The 25,945-nt window shown below is 40.4% G+C and overlaps 1 protein-coding gene across 9 annotated transcripts in view; it reads right to left on the reverse strand.

Annotated features, from left to right (window-relative positions):
* PHKB (phosphorylase kinase regulatory subunit beta) overlaps positions 1–25,945 on the reverse strand; it is a 142,000-nt gene that overhangs the window by 36,221 nt on the left and 79,834 nt on the right. For all 9 annotated transcript variants that reach the window (XM_081015503.1, XM_081015504.1, XM_081015507.1 and 6 more), the window contains 8 exons: positions 22,339–22,536; positions 19,915–19,972; positions 15,616–15,693; positions 13,393–13,551; positions 12,481–12,575; positions 3,531–3,586; positions 2,413–2,506; positions 51–134 (listed from right to left, as the gene is read on the reverse strand). In XM_081015503.1, coding sequence (XP_080871629.1) covers positions 51–134; positions 2,413–2,506; positions 3,531–3,586; positions 12,481–12,575; positions 13,393–13,551; positions 15,616–15,693; positions 19,915–19,972; positions 22,339–22,536 — 822 coding nt within the window. The remainder of the gene's footprint in view (positions 1–50; positions 135–2,412; positions 2,507–3,530; positions 3,587–12,480; positions 12,576–13,392; positions 13,552–15,615; positions 15,694–19,914; positions 19,973–22,338; positions 22,537–25,945) is intronic.

The raw sequence follows: 25,945 nt of genomic DNA on the forward strand, positions 1-25,945 counted from the left end.
CACTATTCACACTAATGAAAGCATGCAGAAGAGCCATTTCTTGCACGGACCTTTGATGTTCCAAGGCAGCCTACTGGTCGGTCAGGTCTTCCCGAGAGTCCCAGTTTGTCATTGACCCCCAGATGGAAGTAAGCCTGTAAAAACATCACAATGCACAAAGTCTAATGCACGAAACACAGCTTGCATGCTGTTTGGCAGTATTTATTTGCTACTGGAATCCAACAGGCCTTTTTAAAGTTCTAGCTAGAAATAAAAGATTTCAAACTGGCTCCATTTTAACATAAATACTTTTTATTGATATAATAGTCCAAAAATACAGTCTAACATAAATAAATATTGGGGAATACTGGGCCATACAATGTTAACTTAAATTCCTCAATGGGCTTTCAAGAGGCCCAGGGGGGGAAACCAGAAGAGTTGCACAGGTGGACTCATAGCAACTAAAGGAAGGTGTCCAATGGACCCTTATAGCCTAACAGGGTTTGGTTTTCCTAAAATAACTTTAAAAATAAAAAATCACTGTTGCAAGTTTGTGCTGTTAAGATAAAGTCAGCTTGCAGCAGAATTAATCCCTGATGGAAAATTTACTCACAGGTGCAATGAGCACCTATACGGATCTGTAATACATCTGTCTGTGCACATGTGTGTGTGTTGTCGTTGTATACAAAGAAATGTAAAAGGTTGTCGTTGCAAAATGACAAAAAGCATCCCCTTCAGTATTCTTAAGGGATTGAAGTAACAACCAAATGATGCAGGTAAGATGCCGTTTTCCCTACCCGAATTTGATAAGTTGTTGAGAGTTTGAAAAGAGCCCAGCCTTTTCAGTGGTGGCTTCCCACTTGTGGAATGCCCCCACCCTGGAGAGGCTTGCCTTGCGCCAGAATTCCATATTTTTATGTGCCAGGCAAAATCATTTCTTTTTCAACAGGCCTTTGGCTTTTAATTATCTGTGGCTGCCTTGAGCAGGTAGGATGTTTTAATTCTGTCTTTTAAAAATAATATTGTCTTTTAGATTTGTCTTTGTTTTCTCTTATGACAATTTTAATGTGTTTGTTTGTGGATACGTTGTTTATATATTTGAGTGACCTTGGTGAAAAAGCGACCAACAATTTAAACTAAAAACAAACGAACAAATAAATGTCCCATTCATTTAGATAGAAGTAAAGCCTTGATAAGTTAAACACTCACTGAATTGTGTGTGTGTGTGTGTGTGTGTGTGTGTGTGTGGTACTCATCAATATGGAGTACCAGAACCTCTCTTTTTTTTGCACTCACGGCACTTTTATCACTATATGAGTACCAACACCTCATTTCTTTTACCAAAAAAGGAGCACTGGTTGAATAGATGTATAAATGGTTGAATATATACATAAATCGTTGACATATATTTCAAGCAGCTGCTGGGGTAAATAGCAGCCCCCTTAGCTTGGGAAGCAGGGTCTTAGCTGGGATGGGTCGGTGTGGTTTCTGGAATGACTAATCCTTAGGTCTTACGATTAGATGCTCCTTCAGGCTAAAAGAGGATATTTATGGTCTCTGAGAGAAGAGATGACAAGTGAATGCGAACAGGAGAGGGAAATGATCTGGAACACCCAAAAAAAAAAATCTCACCAGTTAGTACTTTTTGCACACAAGATAGCTTCACTGAACACATTAACTCTTAGGGCCCTTGCCAAGGCAATCCATCTGCTGCTTTCTGAGCCAAGTAGACTACAGGGAGCATGGTCAATGGTTCTGCAGCAGAGTGACCTTTTTAGAAATTAAAGGTCATCTCGTTACAGAATATCTAGGGAAAGAACACCCTCTTTCCCACTAGGAGGGTGTGGAGCTACTTGGAAAGAAAAGTGAGCACAGGAAAGGATTTCAGAGAGAGTGTCCCCTTGTCTTTTTAAGAGTGGTTAGAATGAAACTTGGAAGATACCAGACAGAAGAAAGAAATTTTTGCACCCCCCCCCCGTTAAAATTAAAATCCTGTCCATTACTGAATAGTGAAGCTTTATCATCACCATTATGAAATTTATGGACAAACAATACTGATAAGAACGCTTCATTATTCAACGAAGATTTCCTGAATAACATTATTCAGTACAATGAACTTGAGATTACAACAGCACCAGGAGCATTTCTTGCTCTTAGGTACAAGTACTGAACACATATTAGAGATTTCCTAGATACCAAAGAAAGTACATCATCTACTGCATCTCGCCATGATTCATTCCCACCTTATTTCTAAAGTTATTCCCAGTTTTGTAATTAAGTGTGTGTTTACTGAACAACACCATACATATTTCGGAGAGTTTCAGGTATCGTTGGGATGGAACAGAAGCCAGATGATTCATCACAGCATAGGAAGCATATTTAGTAAGCAAAGAAACAAGAGGTCTACCTATAATGTTGAAAACAATGTCTTACTTTCACAAGCTCCTGTTGTGGCCATATCTGGATGGGTTCAACCTGCTGAGGAGTCTGTGTCTGGATTCCGTATGTGTTCAAGAAAACCTGCAGGCTTTTTTAAAAAAACGGAAATCACAAGGAATTTGAATGCAGCAGAACTGGAGCCTGCTATTAAATATGGATCTTGGTAGCAACTGGCTTTGAAAGAAATACTGGATTTCACACCTAGAATGCAATCCACCCCACAGAGGCTGTAAGTCTGTGATGAGTCTGTTATAAATAGGATGTCTTAGTGTGTCAGAACATGTGCTAAAGCCAGCAAGCCAGCAAATGTGTGTTTGGCAATACCTATTTCTCAAAATGTCTCCTTAAAGAATTAAACGATCTTAGGCTACTAGAGCCAAGCTGGGACCACATGGGATAGTTGCTACCAAAATCCATCATTTCCTGGAGCTGGGGAACTTAACTGGAGTTGGGGAGGGGTGTCTACAAAAAAAATAAATGAGCCCAAGGACACATTTGGAAATCTAATAAACAGTTGTGGGTATCACAAACTACCCATTTCACAGAAGAAAAACTGGGAATCCTCAGCACTAACCCCCAATAAGCAAAACAACTGAATCCAGTCAGAACAAGTGAAACAGAGGCAAAACAGCTCCTCCCATGAAAAAAACTTAGGCACCCCTGCATCACACCACCAGAAAGCAAAAAAAAATTTTTTTTTTAATTAGCAAACAGGTGAGACAGGGACCACTAGAGAGTTGGGCATCTCAGGGCATGTTGGGGACTCAGCATTAGAACAGGAGATTTGAGCTGGATCCTGAAATTCAGCACAAAGAAATTGCTGCTCTTTTGACCAAGAAAAGGCACCAAGCCATGTTCCTAATATGTATAGCAAGTCTGGTCTGTCCAGGGGATTCATACTGCCCAATAGTCAGCAGATTTTTCTTATAAGAATACTGCACACTGTTTTGCCTAAAAACAGCTCTGAGGCTCGAGCATTCACAATCCCATGTAGTCCATCAAAACAGTTCTAAGTCTCAAATCACAAAGTTTCCGGTTCAGTCACACAAGTCTCCAAATAATGCATTCAAATCCAAGCACTGAGGCTCAGATCACTTATCTGAATGGCTTACCGTTGGCTTTCAGCAATCAACGCGACTTGGACCACCAGGTCATTTTCAAGAGGACCCTTAAAACGCAAGAGTAAAACCAACATTTTTATTGGTGGAATGTGCTGGCTGATTGTGAGCCACAATGAGATACAAGGACAACATGAACAATAACCATTCATTAATATGATTGACATCGTCTGGCCGCATTGCTGCTTTCCCTCGCTCTTTATTGCCCACTAATCAATTTGACGGTGCAGACAGGGAAATGGAGCACCAGGGAGGTAGCACACATAAATCTCAATGCCACCTGAGGAGCTGAATTGTCAATGCACTTTTGAGTGATGCAATAGTGGGATGTTAAGGACAGGTTACTTCATTTATTTATTTTTTACTATTTTTGCATCAAAAGCGAAGGGAGGGGAGAGAATCAACAGCATTTGATTTATTAGGCATACCTTGCATCATTAACAAAACAAAACAAAACCTTCATGTATTTTGCCAAGAACTGCAAGTCTATTGATGATTTTCCAGCACCAATGCTGCTTTCATCTGCTGCACACACTCCTCATAGCAAAAAATGTACATTGGCAGTATATATGGAGCTCCTCTACCTAAGATGGGAGCGTGATGACCCCCCTGTGCATTCCTTGGAGTACACAGATCAGATCTCTACAAAGGAATGAACAAGTATGGTTGAGTGTCCATTTCTATATCCGAGCATATGCCAGTCTCTGAGGTGAGGCATGTGTGCAAATAGGTTATATCAGTAATTATTTAGGTTTCCCTCCCCATATTCTTAAATAACATAAGTTAAAGAAACCTTATTACAGTGGTCCCCAACCTGTGCCCTGCAAACTGCCCAGAAACTGATCCTTTTAGTTTATTCTCACTTGTAATATTGTATTTCCAGATGTTTATAGAAATAAAGAACTACACAATGTTAGAAGATAGCCCTGTATCAGGAAGTTGTTAACATTTGATGTTTTATTATATTTTTATATTCTGCTGGAAGCTGCCCAGGGCGGCTGGACGGTATATAAATAATAAAATTCTTATTCTTATTCTTAAATGAACTGCAAAGTGACTTACAAAAACACAACCAAAAATAACATTATAGAACATAACAGATCATCACAAATACAGCATAAATCATATCGATGAATTAACAAATCATCAGCAAAGCAATTATATATCATCAGTAAAACAATAACAGTAAAATGCTATTAACAAAATAACTAAAAAGGCAAAACAGCACAATTACAACAAAAATAATATATTATAGCACTCATAAAGTATTACAGCATTCATAATCTATGAAATATTAACAACATTAACAAAATAGCAACCAGAAATAAGCAAAACAGAACACAAACTGTTGAATTCACATGCACTCTCTCTCCACCCCCATGACTCATAATATTTCACTCCATTCAGCTCCTTAATATACACATAGACACAATGCCCATGGCAGTAATGCCCTTCTGAAGGTTTCTTGGGCTGGAGGTGGGGCAGCACAAGTCATTCCATGATGACAGACACTGTCTCTCACCCCTCACAGTTCTTCCTCTGGAAGAAATTCTTATGAAGGTGGGGCAAGGTAGGCGTAAAAAGCCAGCACAAAGTCTCTCTCCCCTTACAGAGGGTACTTTGTTTAACCATTGACCGTGTTTTACAATGTAAACTCTCTTTGAATTTTTGTAGCTGGTTTTTATGAATAATACTTATTTTGATGCGAATGGGGGTCCTTTAGTTTAGCTGTGTCTTACAGAAATTCTCTGTATTTTTGTATTTGTTTTTTTCTTTGACATGTCGCTATGTTGTAACACTACTTAGTGATCTGTTTAAATATAAGTGGCATATAAATTGTCCGTATAAATTAAAAATCAATAATTGGATGGCAATAAAAAAAGCTTAAGAGAAAAGAAAATAATTTCCTTTTTTTTTAGCGTGAAGGGTTTTTCATTGGCGAGCTATAACTTATTGTGATGACACTACTTAAATATGTGGGGGTTTTTTAAGTGGTATATATATGTTTCTAAATCAAAATAAATATATAACTAAAACTATACACAATGCATTTCTCTTGCACTACACCTGCTTACCACAGATTGCTGTTTGTTTTAGGTGAAAATCATAGTTGCCATACACTGTTGGAAAAAATGTATGTAATCCATTCCATGGTCAGAGCTGCCTGATTTGAATTGAGGCGTACATTTTTGTAATGCGGTGGGATGCAAACACTGCTGTTCTCTTTTAATAAATGTGGGGTGCACTGTTGCAAGTTCAGTTAGCCAGAGCTCCCTGCTTTAAGAAAATCAGTTTCCCTGGGGACAGCTTGCTGTAGCAGATGTTGGCAATTCCGTGGCTCTAAAATGTGTGAGGTTTGCCCTTCTAATGGATCCTAACGTAGCTGTTGAGGAATATGCAAGCTAGTTTTTTTCTGCATGTTTCTGCATTAGCCCACGACTCTTGCAAGGAAGCTGAGCATCACCCTGTCATGTAGCTGTTAAAGGCGCGGGAGCCTCTTGCCTAGAAATGAATTGACAACCTTGCTCATAAAGGCCCTGGATTTAGGTGTGCAACTACTTTGAGCTACTCTGAGGGAACAGCTGCAGTCTGTGAGATGGGAGAATACAAGAGCAGAATACTGAAGTCACATCTACCTGAACACTGGGGGTGATTAAATTCCAGTCAGGCAGCTCTGTGTCAGACAAAACAGCATACAGTGCAGTCAGGAAAATCACGGATACTGCTGGACTTCTGCAGTGGGCCATTTCCAGCTGTTATTAAGGAGATTCAGTTTTGATCTGCCTGGCATGACACCATGGTTGCAAGCCTTTTATTCTATTTTTTTAACGACCACTCAACAACAGACTTTACGGTGGGAGTCTGGATGTTGCTATTCACTACACCAGACTCGGGGGCGGGGAACAAAGTGTGTGCCGCTTTCAGAAAGATGGAGAAATGTAGGGACACAAAAACTGGAAATGTAATTAAATGTGTGCCCTCATTTTTGATGGCATTTTTTCTCCTGTTTGGACAAATATAGTCATTTGGGAAGGTGGCCTTGATAAGAATTTTGTACTTCAGATAACAATCAGGGTTGCAGGGGAGAGAGGAGGTTTTTCACAAATAGCGAGAAGTAGGAAGATTCTTATTTGCAATCAAGGAAAGCAGCTACTCTAGTCTGATATTTTGCATTTTATTTCCCAAAGAAAGATATATATATATATATATATATATATATATATATATATGAATTTCGGTACACAAGTTTAATGGACAAATACTGTCGAGAATAAAAATCTGGTTGCGGTTTTGCCTGATAATAAATGGCTGCTGCTTTTATTTCTCATTTAAATCTTTTTGCTAGTGAGCAGGATTTCATGGATAGCTGCACTTGATGAAGTGCTTTATCAACAAGGAGCTGCAATCTTTTCTCTAGGTGACTTGATGCTTCAGTCATTTTTATTTTAGAGTGCCTGGCTGTGAGAAAAGTCAGTCTGGGAAGTGGGGAGGACTCTGCAAGCAACTCTGTTTTGTGCTTAAAACTGGAATGCTGCTTCTTATTATTACCCCAAAAGCAAAATCAACTCTTTGAAAGATAAAGACAGTGAGAGAACAGACATCTGAAAAAGGCATATTTATTCATCATGATTTATTCATTACTTTTTAAAAAAATGGACTAGGAATACATAGTTGTCCACAGAAAGGAAGGAAGGTTGGTTGAGGGACATTTCTGGAAAGCCACTTGGAACTTGTGTGGACCCAGAATGAAACTTGGTTCACCCACAAAAATGGAATCTAATCTACTCTAAAACAGGAGAATCAAGTCAGACAGAGACGAATCCTAATCAGGCCTCCCTGCTCTTAGCCACTCTCTAGGGGGCACGACTTACAGAAACTTCTCCTGTCGCAGGACTGTTTCAGGTGTAAAGAGCCCCAAGATGTCTCTACTTAGAAGATCACAGCTTATGCTTACGTTTTTCAAGGCCAGGGCTTCTGCCTACTGCAGGACGTTGAACCAGCAAATGCTGACAATCAAGCAAAACTTTCAGAAGAAATATAACTTATCATCAAAAAATACCTCCCTTGGAATTGCTACAGAGGAAGGCAAACACACTTATGCCACCCACAACTCCGATGGAATTTCCGAAAGACGGATCTTAGCAAATGCAGATCTCTCTCTCTCGCGCGCGTTCTCTCTCTCTCTCTCTCTGTGTGTGTGTGGCAACCCTAAATCAGAAGCCACAGCACAAATGCCTTCTTTGCTCTGTCAGTCAATAGCCACCTGAGATTAACAGCAATTTCCTATAGTGCAGGATGGAGAACCTGTGGCCCTCCAGATGTTGTTACACTCCAATTCCCATTAGCCCCAACCAGCACAGCCAATAGTAAGGGGTGCAGGGAATTTTTAGTCCAACAATATCTGAAGGACCACAAGTTCTCTAAACCCAAAGTGTTGCAAGTCACCTGTCAGTGCCAAGCCAACCATTAACAACGCCCTGAATATCTCCCACTGAATATTGAACGGATGCCATTCAATAGACTAGTACAGGTATAGCCCAGTCATTGCACCTCCGTCTTGTGCTATTTTCATTCTCTGGTATCACAGAGTAAAAGAATAATATTTTTTAAAAATAAAAAAAAAATCTTAAAATGACATTATGGTGACTTTACATGATGTCACAAGCCCAGATGTATCAGAGAAAAATGTCTTTAAAGCACTGTGAAACTATAATTTCAGTAGACATACAGAATGAATGTTGAGTTGACACAGTGCTATGCTGAGGTGGTTTTCCAACGGTGCTTGGTTGGTGTTCTAGCACATTCAAAACTTGTCACTTTGCTGCACTGAATTCTAGAGGCCTCTATAGGCTTTAGTGGCTCAGCTTTAGCTGTAATAACTGCTAATGCACTCCAGAGAGATAATGCTGCATTTACAGGCAATCCATTATAAATCACTCAGCAAGGCCTTATTTCCTGTACAGGATAATGTGGACACATAACCCACAAGGAGTCTTAAGGAGAAAGATCTACAATCACAGTGATAGAATCCTTAAACATGGCACATCTAATTCTATACAACACTCAAGGGAATTCGTTTTTGTATGTTTGTGTGTATGTGTGTGTTTCTAAAATATCTCGAGTTTTTAGTTCCCCATACAAGCGTAATTTGTGCTCATTAGGCTTTGTTTGTAAATCCTGGTACTTTCATTAGAACTGAATCTTTTTCAGTACATTAAGGATTCTTTAAAGATAGCATGGAGACAAAGTTTTTAGAACGTGAGTTAGGATAAGCCACTGTGCACACATTAGAATATGATCTAAGCAGCATTACAAGTGTTAATACAGGCTTGAAAACACAGCTTTATTGTTATCTTATACTGCAACAGACCTGCTGAGGATGGAACCAGGCAGTGTGCACTGCCTGTGGTTTCAAGCTCCATCTACATTGCAAATGCGGACAAATTTTATACCACCTTAGCCAGCTGTCCCCCAAGAAAACCTGGGAATTGTAGTTTGGTGAGGTGCCAATAATTTTGTTGAAGATTCCTAAAATACACACTCTGAGCTACAATTCTCAGAGAATCCTGGTGTGTGTGTGATTGGTGTGTGACCTTAATCAACAGAGCTGAGTTGAATCAAAAGGGGCTAAAAACTATGAAAATCATTCAGATCTCTCTCAGGATCAGATCATGTTGATGTATACAGGATCCATACCTTTTCTAAAGGTGGGGGAGCCAAGGTGAAAGTGCAACTTTGGGTGATCAGCAACAATCCCCAAGTTTGAACAAAAAACTTTCAATACTAAATCCATTCCCCAGCCTCTGTCCCTGGGCGTAATACACTAAAATACCCAATGATGCACACACACCTGCTACATCATCACATTGTTCAGGAACATGTAACACTCCTTCCCCACAAAGCAGAAGTGGGAATTCTTCATGGTGGCATGTTTACTGCATGAACCCCAAACCACATGGTGACACAGGCTAATGAACATGCCTGTGAATGTCGTATTAACACGGCTAGAAAAATTGTGTGGTCAGTTTCAACTTAGCAATTTTGTTTTTACAATTTCTAAAATTATGATTTCAGTCATATTTATAAGCTGCCTCTAATGGTATGAAGAAGTGGGGCAATTGTGGATTTAAATCAGAGGCAGGACTGCAACATATGGAGGGCAACAAGCTCCACACCCCAGGTTTAAATAACTAAACCAGCCCATGGAGGGATTTGACAAATCCTAAATATGCAGAACAATCTTCCACCTTCACCACCATCACTAATTTAAGGAATATTTGGCAGCATCAGATATAGCAATGGAAGACTGCAGCTCAAACACACAGGTTGTAAAGCAAGGTTAAATGCAAATGAACTTTTAATAAATGCCTGATGAATCCATTGTGGAGGGAAGGAAGGAACCTTTTATGACTTATTTATTGGATTTGCGATTCTGTCTGCTTTATGACTGAAGGGGAAATGCTTGAATAAAGATATTTTATGGTGCTAGCTGGAAGAAACAAATCAGCATGTGCCTTCTTTGTTTTTATGGTGATAAAATGCCATGATGCACTCCCAAAAGACCAGCTGCACAAAGGGACTGGCCACAACCCAACCTCAATCAAGCCTGTATGGGCTTAAAGGCAAGTCCATGTGCTGTAGGGTCAGAATTATCAATTTTTGCTCCAAGGTAACCCACATTTTGCACCAAGAAAAGTCAGATTTTGCCCCATATCAATGATGTGTATATATAAAAGGCCTGCATACGCTTATGTTGTATGATTTGTTTTTATTTTCATAGCCACAGGGAAAGCAAAGCGTGGTCTGAAGTTGGTTTACAATCCTCGTTTAGAGGGCAAGTGCCCTTTATTGTTGTCAGTTCTGATATAATGGGAAAGTATGGTTCACTGCAATCCAGAAGTAATTGATTAATTGCAGGAGGGAGCGTGTGAGCTCAAGGCACACAACATTAACCCTTGCTTTGGCATTTGATGGGAGACCCCATTGAATAGGATGGGAGGTGGCATGAGGCGAGGCAGAACTGCCACAGAATGCCTCCTTCTCTCTTCCACCAGAACCCCTGCTGGACTTTATGAAGTATGATTTGGCAAGGATCCTACCCGTTATTTTAGCAGAGTGTTTAATGCTAGAGTGTTTGATCACTCTGATGCTCAGTTTACTGGGGAATTTTCTGTTTTGATGCTTTAGTGCAGCATCATGGAAGCTTAAGCCTTCCAGATCAGCATTTTCCTGCATAGAGTCCTTCATGCTTAAATTCCAGCTTTTTGTGCCAGAAAAAGCTGCTTTTGATAGATTTGGATCCAAGATAACTGCTTATATAAAATGGTGCCAATTACTAGAAAAAGACTTTTGTAATGGCAATCTGTGTTACAACAAACCTTGAGTCTGATTAAATTGTTTTATTACTAATGAGAATAACTTCAATGAACCCCATTAATGAATGGGATTGCTTTTTTAAAAAGTGTTAAATTTGGGCTGATTGATTTTGCTTCCACAAGCCTATCTAACGTTATATACATTGAGATGACTAAATGGATTTTTTAATTTGCTTTTGAACAAAATGAGATGGTTTAATTTGATACATTTTGTAGAGGAAAAGGAAGAAAGCACTTTTAAGAAGTGAAGTGGTGTTTGGGTTCTGAAGACATCATTATTAGGTGAAACGTTTTGTGTTCCAGTTTCAGATTCCATTTTTGGCCGGTTCTTTTAACACTTCAAACCAAACACAGACAGGAGCATCTGTAACTTTCATCTGTACACTATGACTATGCATACATTAGCAAGCATTCAGATAAACTATTTCAATAAATAAATAAATAAAAATAATGAAATGAAATGAAATGAAATGAAATGAGAGTTAGGGGTATCAGTGAAAGATGTCTGACATTTGTGTCATGAGGAAAAAAACAAAAATCAGACTTGACTTTATTTTCTGTACTGCAGTATACCTAGAACTATTACAATGTGAGCTGTGATCCAGATGGAACAGAACTGATGGATCCACAGTGAACTATCTCTGGGTAGGTGGAGGGGGGATTTGCTCTCCCTGCCCACCTGGTGTGCCTGGTCCACCTTCAACATCCATATCTACTTACGGAAGGGAATAAGCAGGCTTTCCCTAGATTATAATGTTTTGCTGCACTGTTCTGTTTTTAATGGTATGTAGTCATTGTTTCTTTGCTTTATTTTGTGACAAGTATTTATATTTCGGTTCTACTGGCATAGGGTCTATGCACATTAAGAGGTATAAAATATTATAAATAAATAAATAAAATAATAAAATTAACCTATAGCCACATGGTTCACATCATAGGCCTATTCACATGGTCCCTCCCATTACACACATATGGGGAGGGGCAGATACACTGAGCAGGTGGAGGGGCTGGCATGTACTTAGTTGACTGATCTGACCCCTAGAGCGCCACTATGTTGGGGGGAAGGAGAGAGTCACTTCTTCAAGAAAGCTTTTCTGAAGACCTGGCTGATGCTACAACCTCAACTGCCCCAAAGTGAGAAAGAGCAAATACTCCGCTGAAAAAGTAAACCATGTGGGTATTTTTTTCCCCCAGCCAGCAGAGGAGAAACACACTGCAACAAACAGGTCCATGAAGTTAAAAGTGGCCATAACACCACCTCACCTTGCCATTTACTATCTGAAGTTATAGCTTGCTCTGTTCAGGCTGGTATACCATCCTATTAAAAATAAAATAAAGTTTCGGGCAGCCAGAAACTTTAACAAGCCACTCAAAATAAATGTCTACCCAGCACTTTCTCTGAGGATGCATAGAGTTCACTTACGCCATCTGAACTCTTAGTATTTGTTTCGTACAGAACAAACCCCAGCAGGGACTAATGCAATATTACTACTGCTGCAACATATTAATAAATGGCATGCCTCTCAACTGTATTTTTTAAAAAATCAGCTTATTAAACACACTCATACCTGATTTGAATATCTCATGCTAACGTTCCGTTGATCTTGGGGAGGTATGTAACGCTTCACTGGGTCGATATCTTTAACACTTACTAAACCGTCAACTGAAAGCAAACCACCAACAATTCATCATTTGTCTCTTTATAGCCCAAAGCATTTGTCATCATTATTACTCTGGAGCATGCATTTGAATAAATCCCCAGAAAAGCGATGAAATGTAGAAGCTGGTATTTCAATGGTTCAATGCATCTGAACATATTTTTCCAGAATGGGTTATCCATACATGGTGATTGTAGCAGGTTTTGTGAATTACAGTGATCATGAATCCAGTTTTGGCTCATAGGGCTATCTACATGAAAGCTGCACAGGCTATCCATTCTGATAGAAATATTTTTGAATGTGTACAAAGACCTAGTTCAGAGATAATGATCTCAGGCCAATAAACCATGAACAAAACATGTGCTCACATACTCCTCCCACCATTCCATCTTCAGCACTGAAGGTGAAGCTTGTTCAAACCACAGTTTCCTGTTACATTTACACCAGGAAACTGTAGTTTAACCCCTGTTTACTCTGGCTTCATGTCCTGGTTAGGAAGCCTTGCTTAAACCATACTTTTGTATTTGGCTGTGAGAGGAAACAAGTCACACCACCAGTGTTGAAGCTAGGGATATGAGGGGTGAGGCAAGGAGAAACCAGGTGGGTGAATGGTTCATTCTCTGCCCATTAAACTGATTAATCATTGGCTCAAGAATATTCTATCTCAATTGGGCTAATGTGTTAAATCTGAACTGACCATCAGGTGACAAACACAGTCTGAAAGTTCTCATAGTCACACAAATGCAACTTTGGAGGCAGACAGGGGCACATATCAAATCTGAGAAAACTCAAATTCTTCTACTTTTGCAGGTGTCTACTTACCAAGAAGTTTTGCAATGATATAAAGCGACTGTCCCCAGAGAAAGAATTTTCCATCTCGCCCATGGTTGCTGGGAAATCGTTTCTGACTGCCAGGATTTTTCTTTTCCAGTTCAACAAAGTCAGCTGGCACATAATAATATTTAGGTACAACAGGAAAGCCTGCGAAGTTTTAAAATATGTACTTGAAAAGACATGCAAAATTACATTATTACAAAGTGAAGAAACGTATCCCCCATGCACAACGTAAATGAAGTAAAAACTTGCTGATTGTCGTTCCTAGTTATAATTCGATGCCAGTCAGCTAAGAACACTTAACTGCTATCCTGAGCACAGGTTTATTTATGTCTCTCTTCTTGACTGAACAGATGCAGTGCCTATAAACTGGTTCCAAAAAAATAGTAATGTTTTACAGATGGGGGGGGGAAATCCCCTGCATTTCTTTAGAGGTACTATTGTTGCTCTTGTGCAACAGAAGAGAAAATATGTACAACTGCTATTGGTAAAGGAGTACAAAAGCTTCAGGCAAGAATAAAAATGAACCTAAGTCTTGGATTGAAAAAAGGAGAAGGCTGATGATAAGCAAAAATGTTTTCAGTCACTTCTGATGTATTTATCAGTGAAAGAGAAAATACATGAACTAGCTGTGGATTCTTGCATTTAAGCCACTGTCCTCTACAATAAGGCTATACACCTTTAATTCCCATGTGCTATTTAAAGGGTGCACTTGCATTTTCCTGTGCAAACGAGGAACAAAATGGAGAGGAGGGTTGGTTACACTGGGAGAAGTCTGCCTGTTTGTACCTTCTTGCTAAGGTCAAACTAGATGTGATGGTGGCAGTCCCATAAAAAGTGCAGCATGGACAGAAAAGGGCAAGGGAGCTGAAGTCTCCAATTGCCTGCAGTTCTTTCCCTGTCCACCTCTCTCCCTCTTTTAAAGTTGCTTTCCGCTCTGTGATTGGAAGTAGAGATAAGCAGGTCGAGTAGGGGGGAATTGCAAACACATCTATTTTACAGATGCAGCAAGGTAAGTGTATGACCACCTCACATCTAGTTTCACCCTAGAACTTCTGTGTAAATTGAGCATGTGCATACAGCACAAAGTAATCCCAATCAAAAGTACTGTTTGGAGTCTTTAACAGATGAGCATGATCTTAAACTGAAACTTCTTTAAAATAGGGAGTCCCCCCCCAAAAGTTTTGCCCTCATTAACTGCACTTCAACAGTTATTAATCAGAATATTGATTATACTGTACAGGGTGAGTGAGGGCATGTGTGTGTATTTAATGAAATCAAATACGACCACACACACACAAAAACTGCAATGGAAGTTAAATGCTATGTCAGTAGGGGTGCTATGTATGAGATTATAAGCAAAATTTTTGTTGAGTAAGTGATAGATCTTCCATAATTTATGTAATAAGAAATGGGAAGGAGCAACATCTCAGGCATTCTTCCCAAATTGTTTAAGTTGCAGGAGGCAGCTGAGATAAGCATACGGTGCAATCCAAAGTCTGGAGAAAGCAATCACTGCCCTTTTCTTAGCTGCAAAGAATACTGAATGGGTATCCCATATGCCTCCTCTGGATTTTATTTACTGTATGAAGGAACTGAAACTACCTTTTCACGTTTTCAGGTTGGAAAGGGTTAGAAGGCAGGAAGTGCCAGAAAAGGGAGCGAGAAACAACTACATAGAGAAAGGGAAGCGAGCAACTATTGCCATGCCTAGTTTAATGTGTGGTCTCTCCATCCTCTGATGTACCAAACTGCAACCAGTGTATCATATTCATGGCTAACCACCTCTATTGACAGCAGGAATTAAAACACATATATTATGGAAATCTTTTCCATGCTTAAAATAATAATTTTTTAAAAATGGATCACATGCTTAGGCTTTTCTAATTACTAGCTATAAGGTCTCTCATGCAACTGAGTAAATAACAGCAGGAGTGGGGGCGGGAAATGATTCTGGCGCAAACCTAACATTTAACCTATCAGCGTTTCTTTCACCAGTTAATGAACTCCATTTTATGATGAGCCATATTTTACTGGCGAAATGAATCAAGTTTTATGTTCACACTTGGCCTGGAGCTCTGCTTTTGTAAGAACATAGGCTTATTCTCTGGGATTTGATCTGCACTCGCTACAGTTCCACGCTGTAGGGCCACCCCCATCATTTGCATTTGCAAAAGTTCAGATTTCTCCAGTGTCACTGCTGCACCGTACCTTCTGCTGATTGCTGTAGCAATGGATCCAGAAGCTCTTGATATTCTTTGACTTGCTCAGTGTTACCCTTGAAGACTCCTAAAAGCAATTCCAGGAACAATTAAGGAAAGATAGTGCTTATGATAAGTGTCAGCATCACTTCAGATATTTTGCGCTTTGATGGTTGGACGGGAAGGCCATTTTTGAAGTGCTCTTGTGAGCAATAATGGGCTCATTCAAATGGGAACTAGCATCAGGGAGCTTTGGGCTCATGTGGGGCCTCCTGCCTTGCTCAATTAGTGATTTCCACCCTGCAAAACATAGTTTGCCATTTTATCCAACCCAGCAAGCTGTGGTCTAGTTCAAACACCATTAGATGTTAAACCATGGTTTAGGGCTTCCATGCGACTACTGACTATGTTTTGTGCTTGCTTGCAAGTTAGGATCAAATTCTGGCAATCCAGTCAGGAGCAAAACATAGTGCAGGCTAATCGGCAAAGTGTGATCTGCTGCAAGCAAATGTCAACACATGAGAGGAGGAAGGAATGGGAGATTAAGAACCTCAAACTCTTCAGTGCTTGAACAATCCCAGTGAATTACAAAATCTGTTCCCTGTGCATGCTCTTCTCAATCCAGCTACCACAAAAGTCCACAAAGTCACTTTTTCATGTGTTGCATTCATCCCCACTACTTTCGTGTCTCTTGGCTGAAAATAATTTCCCCTCTCAGGTAGAGGTAATGCAGTGGCAAATTGACTTCCTACATGCTCTTAGGATCACAGTGTTGAGCCGTGATCAGTGTGGATTTTCATTTGGTGACATTTGTCTGTAATTCACACTTCTTGGCTGTTCCATTTCCCCCTTTCCTAGAAACTAAATTGCATATACAATTCCAGATTTTATATTTCCTTTAAGACCAAGGCTGCAAAGCAAAAAATATTTATTTTGAACTAGATGAAGTTTCAGCTAGAGTTATTTTTACCAGTAGTTATTCTCACCATTTTTTTTACAGTGCTGTGGCATTAGGCCCTGCCTCCATAAATGAAAATCCTAATGGCAGATACAAAGGAATTTTCTTACTCGGTCAAACAAAAAGATCCATCTAGTTCAGCATTGTTTCTAGTATGGACAGCCAGATGCCTCTATACATCAATAGGAGCAACATCTGGTATACTGTCTATATACAGGCATGCTCCATTTAGCCATAATGGCTAATAGTAATTGATAGACTGATCCTTCATGGAGTTGCCATCACCAAACCTAAGGTACTCTATCAAGCAGCCATTACATTACATTACATCAGGCTGAAAAGGTAGGTGGAAAGAGAAGGGATGCAGCGTCATTCCATGGACACAGCTGAGAGACCAGCAACTTTTGGCTTCTCCTCTTTTTGAACATCCCTACACCATCCGGTCATTAGAAGAACTAGTAACAAAGAACCTGTACCTGAGTTTGCTTATTTCCTCCTCCCTCCCTATTAATTTTCCTTTTCGCCCTCCCTTTTTAGATTGTATACCCAGTGTTGTAAGCTCTTATATTAACCTTTTTTTCTGAAGCATGGGAGAAGAATTGTTAAAATTAATACATAATAAATAAATACTACAGTGAAGTCAAAGTGTGACACATGGTGAACTGTAAAGGTGAAACACACAGTAGGTTTTTAATTAAAAGTTTGAAATTTCACTACTGCCATTACTACCATTATATAAGGTGCTGCGCATAATGGATTCTATTCTGTGCCTATCCAGAGGGCTCAAATTCATAGTCTTCTCTGATTTTTAATTTTCTTCACTTTGCTAATTATTCAACATGCAAATGCCTCTTTCAATGGATACAAACTGGATTACTGTCCTGGAAAGCTACATTAAAAAAAAAAAAAAGCTGCTCTTGTACAGTGGCTAGGAGTATTAAATCTGAGCTAGGAAGTACTGATTCAAATTTCACTTAAACCATGAACTCAGCTAGGAGACTTCTGGCATCTGGCATCACCATCTCAGCAAGCTTCCCACATGTAAAATGGGAATAATAATACCCACTTACCTTACACAGGTTTTATGAAAGATTTATGACACATATATGCTCTCATTAATCATTCAAAAGGTGCTAACTACATGCCAGGCTTCACAAGACTTTAGCTAGGAATTCTCTTTTTTGCATATTTCCAATGCTGCATGAATATTGAGAAAAAATGCAATATTGTATGTTCGCTACAGAACACATTGGAACTTAGGTTTCGGAAGGGAATTTTACCCAGCCCTTCATAGAGATGCCGGGGATTGAACCTGGTCCCTTCTGTATGCAAAGCATGTGCTGTATCACTAAGTTACATCCTGATCTGGAAACTCTAATGTCCATCAACTTACAGGAGAAAATGGAATCCATGCTCTTTTGCTGCAGAAACTCCAAATGAAGAATTATGATAATTTGCTCATCTCTTAACTTCGCAGATTGAGGGCAAAGAGCCCCAGGAGAGACTTACGCATGATAAATACAAAGAAAACCCCACAAGCTCACGGCTAAGATGAAATCAAACTATCTAACGAACCTGCATGCCAGCATTCTCTCCTCATTCTCTCATTTTAATTTAATTGTTTAATCTCACAAAATGGGACACGATAAAGAGATTTATAAAATTATGAATGGTGTGCAATGGGAACGGTATGGAATGACCGGATGGCTAAAAAATGTTTCATTCTTTCAGATAACTAATGCTTTTAGAGTCTCCCAATGAAATTGATGGCTTGTAAGAAAGTATTTTGTCAGTTTGACAAGAGAAACTATTTCAAACAATGTGTAATTGACTTGTGGGAAATTAGCTTAAAGGTAAAGGTAAAGGGACCCCTGACCACTAGGTCCAGTCGTGACTGACTCTGGGGCTGCGGCGCTCATCTTGCTCTATAGGCCGAGGGAGCAGGCGTTTGTCCACAGACCCGGACCCGTTCTGTGGACAAACGCCTGCTCCCTCGGCCTATAGAGCGAGATGAGCGCCGCAGCCCCAGAGTCAGTCACGACTGGACCTAGTGGTCAGGGGCCGCTTCTGGCTAACCAGAGCAGCGCACAGAAACACCGTTTACCTTCCGGCTGGAGCGGTACCTATTTATCTACTTGCACTTTGATGTGCTTTCGAACTGAGGTTGGCAGGAGCTGGGACTGAGGAACGGGAGCTCACCCCGTTGCGGGGTTTCGAACCGCCGACCTTCTGATCAGCAAGTCCTAGGCTCTGTGGTTTAACCCACAGCGCCACCCGCGTCCCACAATTAGCTTAGGTGGCTTTTAAAAATGGATAAGAAAATGGGTGGTCCATTAACAGCTACCAGGTATGGAAGAAAAACGGAGGCTTCACATTCAGAGGCCATGTGTCAGCTGAATATCAGCTGCTGGGGATAAAGACCCAGGGAAGGTGAATGCTTTCATGCCCTGCTTGTGGTTGTCCTGAACCTATCAAGCTGGCCACTCCTAGAACCAGAATGCTGGACAAAATGGACATTTGCATGGCAAATCAATTCATTTAGGGCTACTCAATAAATTAGTACTTTTGAAGCAAGTTATAAGGACACTGATCGTACGAAGAGGAGGGGTGGCTAACGTGTGCCCCCCCCCCAGCCCGCATGACCAACAATCAGGAATGACGGGAGCTGTAGTCCAGCAATATCTGGAGGGTCACAATGATTTAGAGACATGCCTAGAGCACAAGGGAATCTCATGAGTGTATGGCTTTCTTCATTCGTTTCAATGGATATCTGATCCACTTCTGCATTTTGAAGTGGATTCTGCCATTTCCACCTCACAAGATCTCGTGAAAGCTCCACAATATCTCGTGAGATCTCACTGGACCTGCTGCTGCCACTGCTTTGCGGGCGCCACTGCGCAACCCAGGTAAGGGAGACCTGGGAGGGGCAGGAGTTGGGGAACATCTTCCCATTTGGCCTCAGGCGGCAAAACAGGACATGCCATCGCTGATGACAGAAACAAGAGAAACTCAGCTTAAGGTATTTGCAGTGAGGAGACTTGCGGTGAAGGGACAGAACAGCACTTTTGAAATTTTCCTGGCCATAAACAAACCCAAGCACACTCTTCTCAGAAGTAAAAACTGATGTGCACAATGGAGCATTGCACACTCAGATATAAAATTCATAACAGAAAATAAGATTATTCTACAAGAGCTGAAATCATTCCATTAGTTATACTTTGGCAGCAACATTCTCCCTGAAAACCTTGGCATAAGTAGATTATAGCCTTCCCTCTTGGATTGCTAAAAACATTTTATTACTGAATTCCAAGACTCATCTCTGACAGAATAAGAAAGTAAAGTCATACTTACCATCAATCATCATGAAAATAAAAAAGAGAGGAAATTCACACTCAATCCCATCAAAGAGCTGAAATTAGAAAAGGGGAGAATTTAAGATGCATTTGTGTTGCTTCTGAAAATCTATTCAAATTTCCCATTGCATCAAAGAAACCAAAGATAAACATGAAAACAAATTATTCATTTAGATGCAACAACTTTTTTTTTTTTAAGGAGGGGGGAAATTTCAGTTTGCTGCAAAAAGATTCACGGGACTTTCAAAAAGTGTTGTAGCCTAATTTTATGCACACAGGCTTTTTATTCTCAGCAAGGAAATTTTCATTTGAATTGAAAAAGGCAAAAACAAAAGCATTTGAAGGAAAAGCAAGGATTCTATTCAGACAGCCTTTAATGGCAAACATTAATACTCTGAAGCACATAGAAATTTGGTTATTAATACACTCCAGCCTGTAGTCAGCTGTGAAATTAAATAAAATGATAAATAACTCAGCTGTTTGTTAGGGGGAAACAAACTGTACATTGAGTTTGAAATGTAAGCACATTTACCTCTAAACAAATCAATCAGGGAGAAAAGTGCTGATGCAGCACTCCTGGGCACTGCACACCCAAAGCTACCACAACCATCTCCTCCGCTAAAAATAGATTGCAAAGAAGTGCCAAGGCTAATGGTTCATATGATTTGCTGGCTCTTCCCTGCTCCCCTTTATAGAATGAAGTTGTTCTCCATTTTGGAAGTTCTTGCAGGGATTAAAAGAACACTTGAAACTGAACCTCTGTCTTTCTCCACAGATTTCACTAAGCAAAATCAGGATTAAAACAGTTAAGCCAGCCTTAACTCAAAAATGTAAGTTCTCATGCACCACTTGCCCTGCCTTACTTCCTCTCCCTACCCCCATTCCCACTCATAGGGATAATCTGTCTTAAAGGATGGCTCACAACTCAATTCATTCTTGGGTGGAGCATGTCAGCACGCGGAGTGGAGATGTACCACTCCTGAGCAATTAAGCATGGCTAACAGGTCAAGAATTAGGGAGTTCAGTGACATAGCATGTACATTACATGCATAAGGTTCCGAATTCCAACCCTAGCATCTCAACACAGGGCTGAGAAAGGCTCCACCCTAAAACACTGAAGATTGCTGGCAGTCAGTGAAGACAATATTGAGCCACATGGACCAAAGATCTGGCCTGGTATAAGGCAGCTTCATAACGGGTCACAGAACTGTATACTTCCTCTCCTATATAAATGAAGCTGCTGGATAATGAGCCCAACCAATGGGATGTCCAGTCTCAGAAGACCAAAAGGGTTTCCAGGGTCTCCTCTTTCCCAGGCCTGCCACATGATATGAGTCAGACAATTACTCCATCTAGCCATACACTGTCTGCACTGACTGGCAGCAACTCTGCAAGATTTCAGACAAGGTTCTCTCCCAGCCCTAACTGGAAATGCCAGGGATTGAGCCTGGGACCTTCGGCATGCAAAACAGATGGAGCTGTGGCTCTACCAGAAGGTGAATCGCAAACTTTAGAATCACAGAACTGTACTTTTAGAAGGAACTTGAAAGCCATCTAATCTCACAACCAAGACTGCTAATGGATTACCTGGAACAAATTTCAATTATAGGGAAGTTGCTTGGTAATCTGTACAGTAAACATTGCTCTAAGGCATCAAGTCCCAAAAACAGTAGTTGCAATAGCTTATTTCCATTAAGTCAGGGGTGGGGAACCTTTTCAGCCTGAGAGCCACATGACCAATCTTCCAGAAGCCACATGCCAGTAGTGGGGAGGGCCAGGGGTAAAAGTAGATGTGACTACAGGCAAAAGCAGGAGTAATGGATGTGACTCTTGTATAGTGGACTACATTCTAGGTAGGAAAGTCAGAGTTTTTATAAACACACTAATCTCAGCATCAAGGTCAGCAAAACGACACATTCCAGGGAAAAGGAGTGTGTGAAGAAGGCTGGTGAGACCTGGGGTGTGACCTAGGGTGAGATGGGGTGGCCTGGGAAGAGTCCTGAGGGTTAGAGAGGCCCAGAGGACCTGAGGTTCCCCACCTCTGCATTAAGATAAAAAATAAATATTTTGACAGGTGGGAACGTAAGAGGAATCAACAAGGAAATCTGATCAAAAGTAACCTAACATTAGAATTTTTTGTTAAACCAATAGATTATATAGGAAGCACTAATAGAATCTGCACTCAAGCATACACAACCATGTCAGTACAGTGAAGCTAATTAGAAATCTGAATCTGACATTTAGAGTCAAGGTAATTAATAGTTTAAAAATTATTCACAGTGGGCAAACCTGTTTCCTTGCCTGGTAATCATAGAAAACACATTTCAATGAAGAAGGAACAAATCCTATACACAAGTGCACATCAAACATTTGGGCACACATAAGCCAATCCTTTCCAGTATCACATCAACGGACCCTTTACCTTAATTTCTGCTGGTTTGTAATAATGTCGATTTTTGTCCTCCAATGCAGTCCTATAGCCATCTCTCAAAAACCGTTTGAATCCGTATTTTCCTTTCAGCTTCCTAACCACCTTGTCAATTGTTTGGCTGTACAAAGCTTCATCATCCACAGCAAAGGCAGGATAGCTAATACAGGGCAGGAGGGCAGCATCAGTGTTCTGGCAGAAGAAAAAGGGATGTTTTCTAAATTATGGATGATACAGAGCGAAATGAAACATGAAACTGGAATCTAGATAATGGGAACTACTTATCTATGTTTTAATACATAGGTTGGAAACTTTGTTGGCATGGCAGACCAAATCTTTATCTCCCCCACCCCCACAAGTCAACTTTGACCGGAGGGGTGTCGTGACCCACCTGTGAATCATCTGATGTGATAATGACATCAGGTGATTGTCAGGCAGGTTGTCCTATGCACAGATGAAAGTTGGCACACTGGCATGGCAGAGAGTTCAATCCTGCTTTTTGTAGAGCCTGAGCAACCAATCCAGCCATATATTTTCCCTGCTCCACACCTGGCATCACCTGTTTGGCCTACAGGCCAAAGGTTTCCCACCCCTACTTTAATAGCTACACATAAAATCCCCCACATTCAATAACTCCAATCCAAAGTTCCTTCAGTGTTCCATATGAAGCTCCAATGATTGGATTGGATCTTTTTTAAACCAGATTGGGCCAACCGTTTCTGCTGCATCTATAACAATTGCACAGAACGTCTCAAGCCCTAAAACTATTTGCATTCAAGCATTTAAAGAAATACTATAATTACCTAAGAACCATGTTTATCTCTGTTCCTTGTTTACATCTGAGATACTCAAGAACAATTTGGTACTGAAACTCTAGAGAGGTCTCAGTAATCAGCACATTTTTTAATACGCTAATATATATTGATCAAATCGCAAACTCCCAAAGGAGGCTTCCTTTGCAAAAAGAGTTTGGAGAAAAACCAATAAATTAGGTAAAATAGTTTCAACATCAGGGCTGCAGAAAATATAAGCTAACTGAATGACAGTTATTCAAAATCCCATGAGAAATAATGGAAAGAAATCTTGAAAGTTTACAACCAGGAGAGACGGTATAGAGAAAACGTTTCATTGTGTTAGTGATCCATATGTATTCAGATGCATGTGAACTAAATATTGCAATGCTGAAATCAATGCTCCCGAGGGAAATACATTTTATTTGCAGCGTTCAAGAGCGAAAGAAAATATAAACAAAATAGCTGTCCGTGCCATTTTCTTTTAATTTTCTAAAATTAAATTCTAATTCTTCTATGAGGCAAATGCAGCGCTAGCAGTGAAGATTAATGTGTTGCTTAATTTGTGGAAATGCTACCAGATCCAGGAATAAAGAACAAGGCATCATGTCATGACTGTTAATTTTAAGACGATGAACAAGAGCACACTGTGATGCTAATGAAAAGTACCTAACACTAAAATAGCATTCTTGATTAAAGGCATCTTATGTCATATTAACTTGGCCTCACAGCAGGGCCTTCCCCAAGAAAATAATCTAAAAGCCAACATGTAAACTACCAACCCCAGAGGTCCTTAAGATCCCCCACACTATAATTTTTTAGAGGTCTAAAGCCCAGATAGGGAAGGAACACGGGCTGTGCCTTCCACCTACACTATTTAGAGACAATGCAGACAACTTATAAGTGTGGATAATATGTTCAGCTCTGGAATTCATGCTGCAAATAGGCCATGAGCTGGAGAACCAAAGTTGATTTGCATGTTTCAGGTGCACGTAATTAATATAAATTTTCATGAACTCAGCAGCAGCCAAACAACATTAAGTATGCACGCTGATTTGGAACTGTTGCCTTCAAATGCAAAAGGCTTAAGTTGGTCCTTGGAAAAAGGAAAGGTCTGGATTTATATATTTAAAAAGATTTATTTATTTTTTAAAAACCTCATATACATTTGGCCTGCATTTTATTTTATTAACCACATCTATATGCCTTCCCATTTTCAAACTTCTCTCTGTGGTTAGAAGGGCTAGAAGTTCCATCTTAAGAAGAAAAATTGTCAGGTGTGTGACAACTGGCAGGTGTCGGGAGCTGGTCAGTGATAACTCACAAGGTGTCAGTGATGTTAACTCTTTCTTCAAAGAAACAAAACAGTTCAGACCTAGTGAGCACAGCAACTCTTCCCAGTAGATCTTGACCCAATGAGGAAGTTGTGAGGTCTGAAGGTCCCCGCCTTCCCACAGCTCTCCTTCCCAAGCAATCTGAGATTCCAACACCTTGCCTGTTTCTGCTCCACCCTCTTCATGACTCTGCTGGTTCTGGGTGACCAGGGGCAAAGGGAGCTGCCTGTCACAGGAGGGGGAGACAGCCTGGCTTCCTTATCAGCCTGCTTCATCTCTTGGCCCCCCCTCCTCTTGTCTCCACTTCTGCCTCTGATTCTGGACTGCTCTCTGCCACAGACTCCTCCTGCTCACTAAACCCTGTTACCTCTTCAGTTTCCAATACCTCCTCTTCTCCGTCTGCTCCCTCTTCCCCCTCTGATCACTCATCGTTGTCCCACCACCAATCCCCAGGCTCTGAGCCTTCTTCCCTTGGGGGTTCCCCACCTGGTTCCTCCCACCGCTCCTCTGCAACTAGCCAGTCCATGACAAAAATACAGCTGAGACTCTCAGGGTTTTTACACTCCACACTAGACTCATTCAGTTCTCTTCCTAAAGAACATGGGTTTATGCAAATGTGCTTATTAGACGAAAAGTGCATTATATGGGATTTGCCACACATTTGTTTTCAGTCCAGATGATGAGACTTGTGCATATATGCAGTGTGTGTGTGACTTGCAAGACTGAATTTGATCCACAGATTCTCACCAGGATGAGCGTACCACCTAGCCACTTTGAATAGGATGTATGTTCTGATATACATCTAAGAGCACATCCTTAGCAGTGTTCACATGCAACTAGTCATGACTTAACAGCTGATTTTATCTTCTGTTTCAGTCAGGTTGATTAAAAAATGAGGTGGAAGAAGATAAATGGATATTCAGGTTTTCCACTTGGGTGTGAACATATATTGTTAAACATCTTAAAGAAAGTTGAAGATGGAGCAATGCTGTTATGGGCAGACCCATACTGTACCATTTAAAGCACATTTAGTGCACATTGAAAGCGCATGGCTTCCCACAAAGAATTCGTTTGTTAAGGGTGGTGGGAACTGCAGTTCTGTGAAAGGGAAACTGCAAATCCCAGGATTCTTTTGGAGGAAAGTAATGTGCATTTGATGTGCTTTAAATGTATGGTGTGGACCTGCCCTATCGTTGTATGATGTGCAAGCAAAGCAATGAGGAGTGGTAGATGGGGTGATCTATTTCCTCTTTGCAAGCAGGGCTCTTTTGGTCTGACAAAGAAGCGAGTGCAGACGAATGGCAAGTGAAGGATGACAACTGAGCACTAAAGATGAAATGATGCAGCTATGGGAGGAAATGATTGACATATGCTTGCAACAGGAGCGGGAAACCTAATTTGGTTTGATTTGTAATAATTTGGAAAATTAATAAAAAATAATTAAAAAGAGGGGGGAAAGAAGGAAGTGCAGACTGC

This window comes from Podarcis pityusensis, assembly GCF_964106645.2.
Source record: "Podarcis pityusensis genome assembly, chromosome: 8".
NCBI classification, from domain to species: Eukaryota; Metazoa; Chordata; class Lepidosauria; order Squamata; family Lacertidae; genus Podarcis; species Podarcis pityusensis.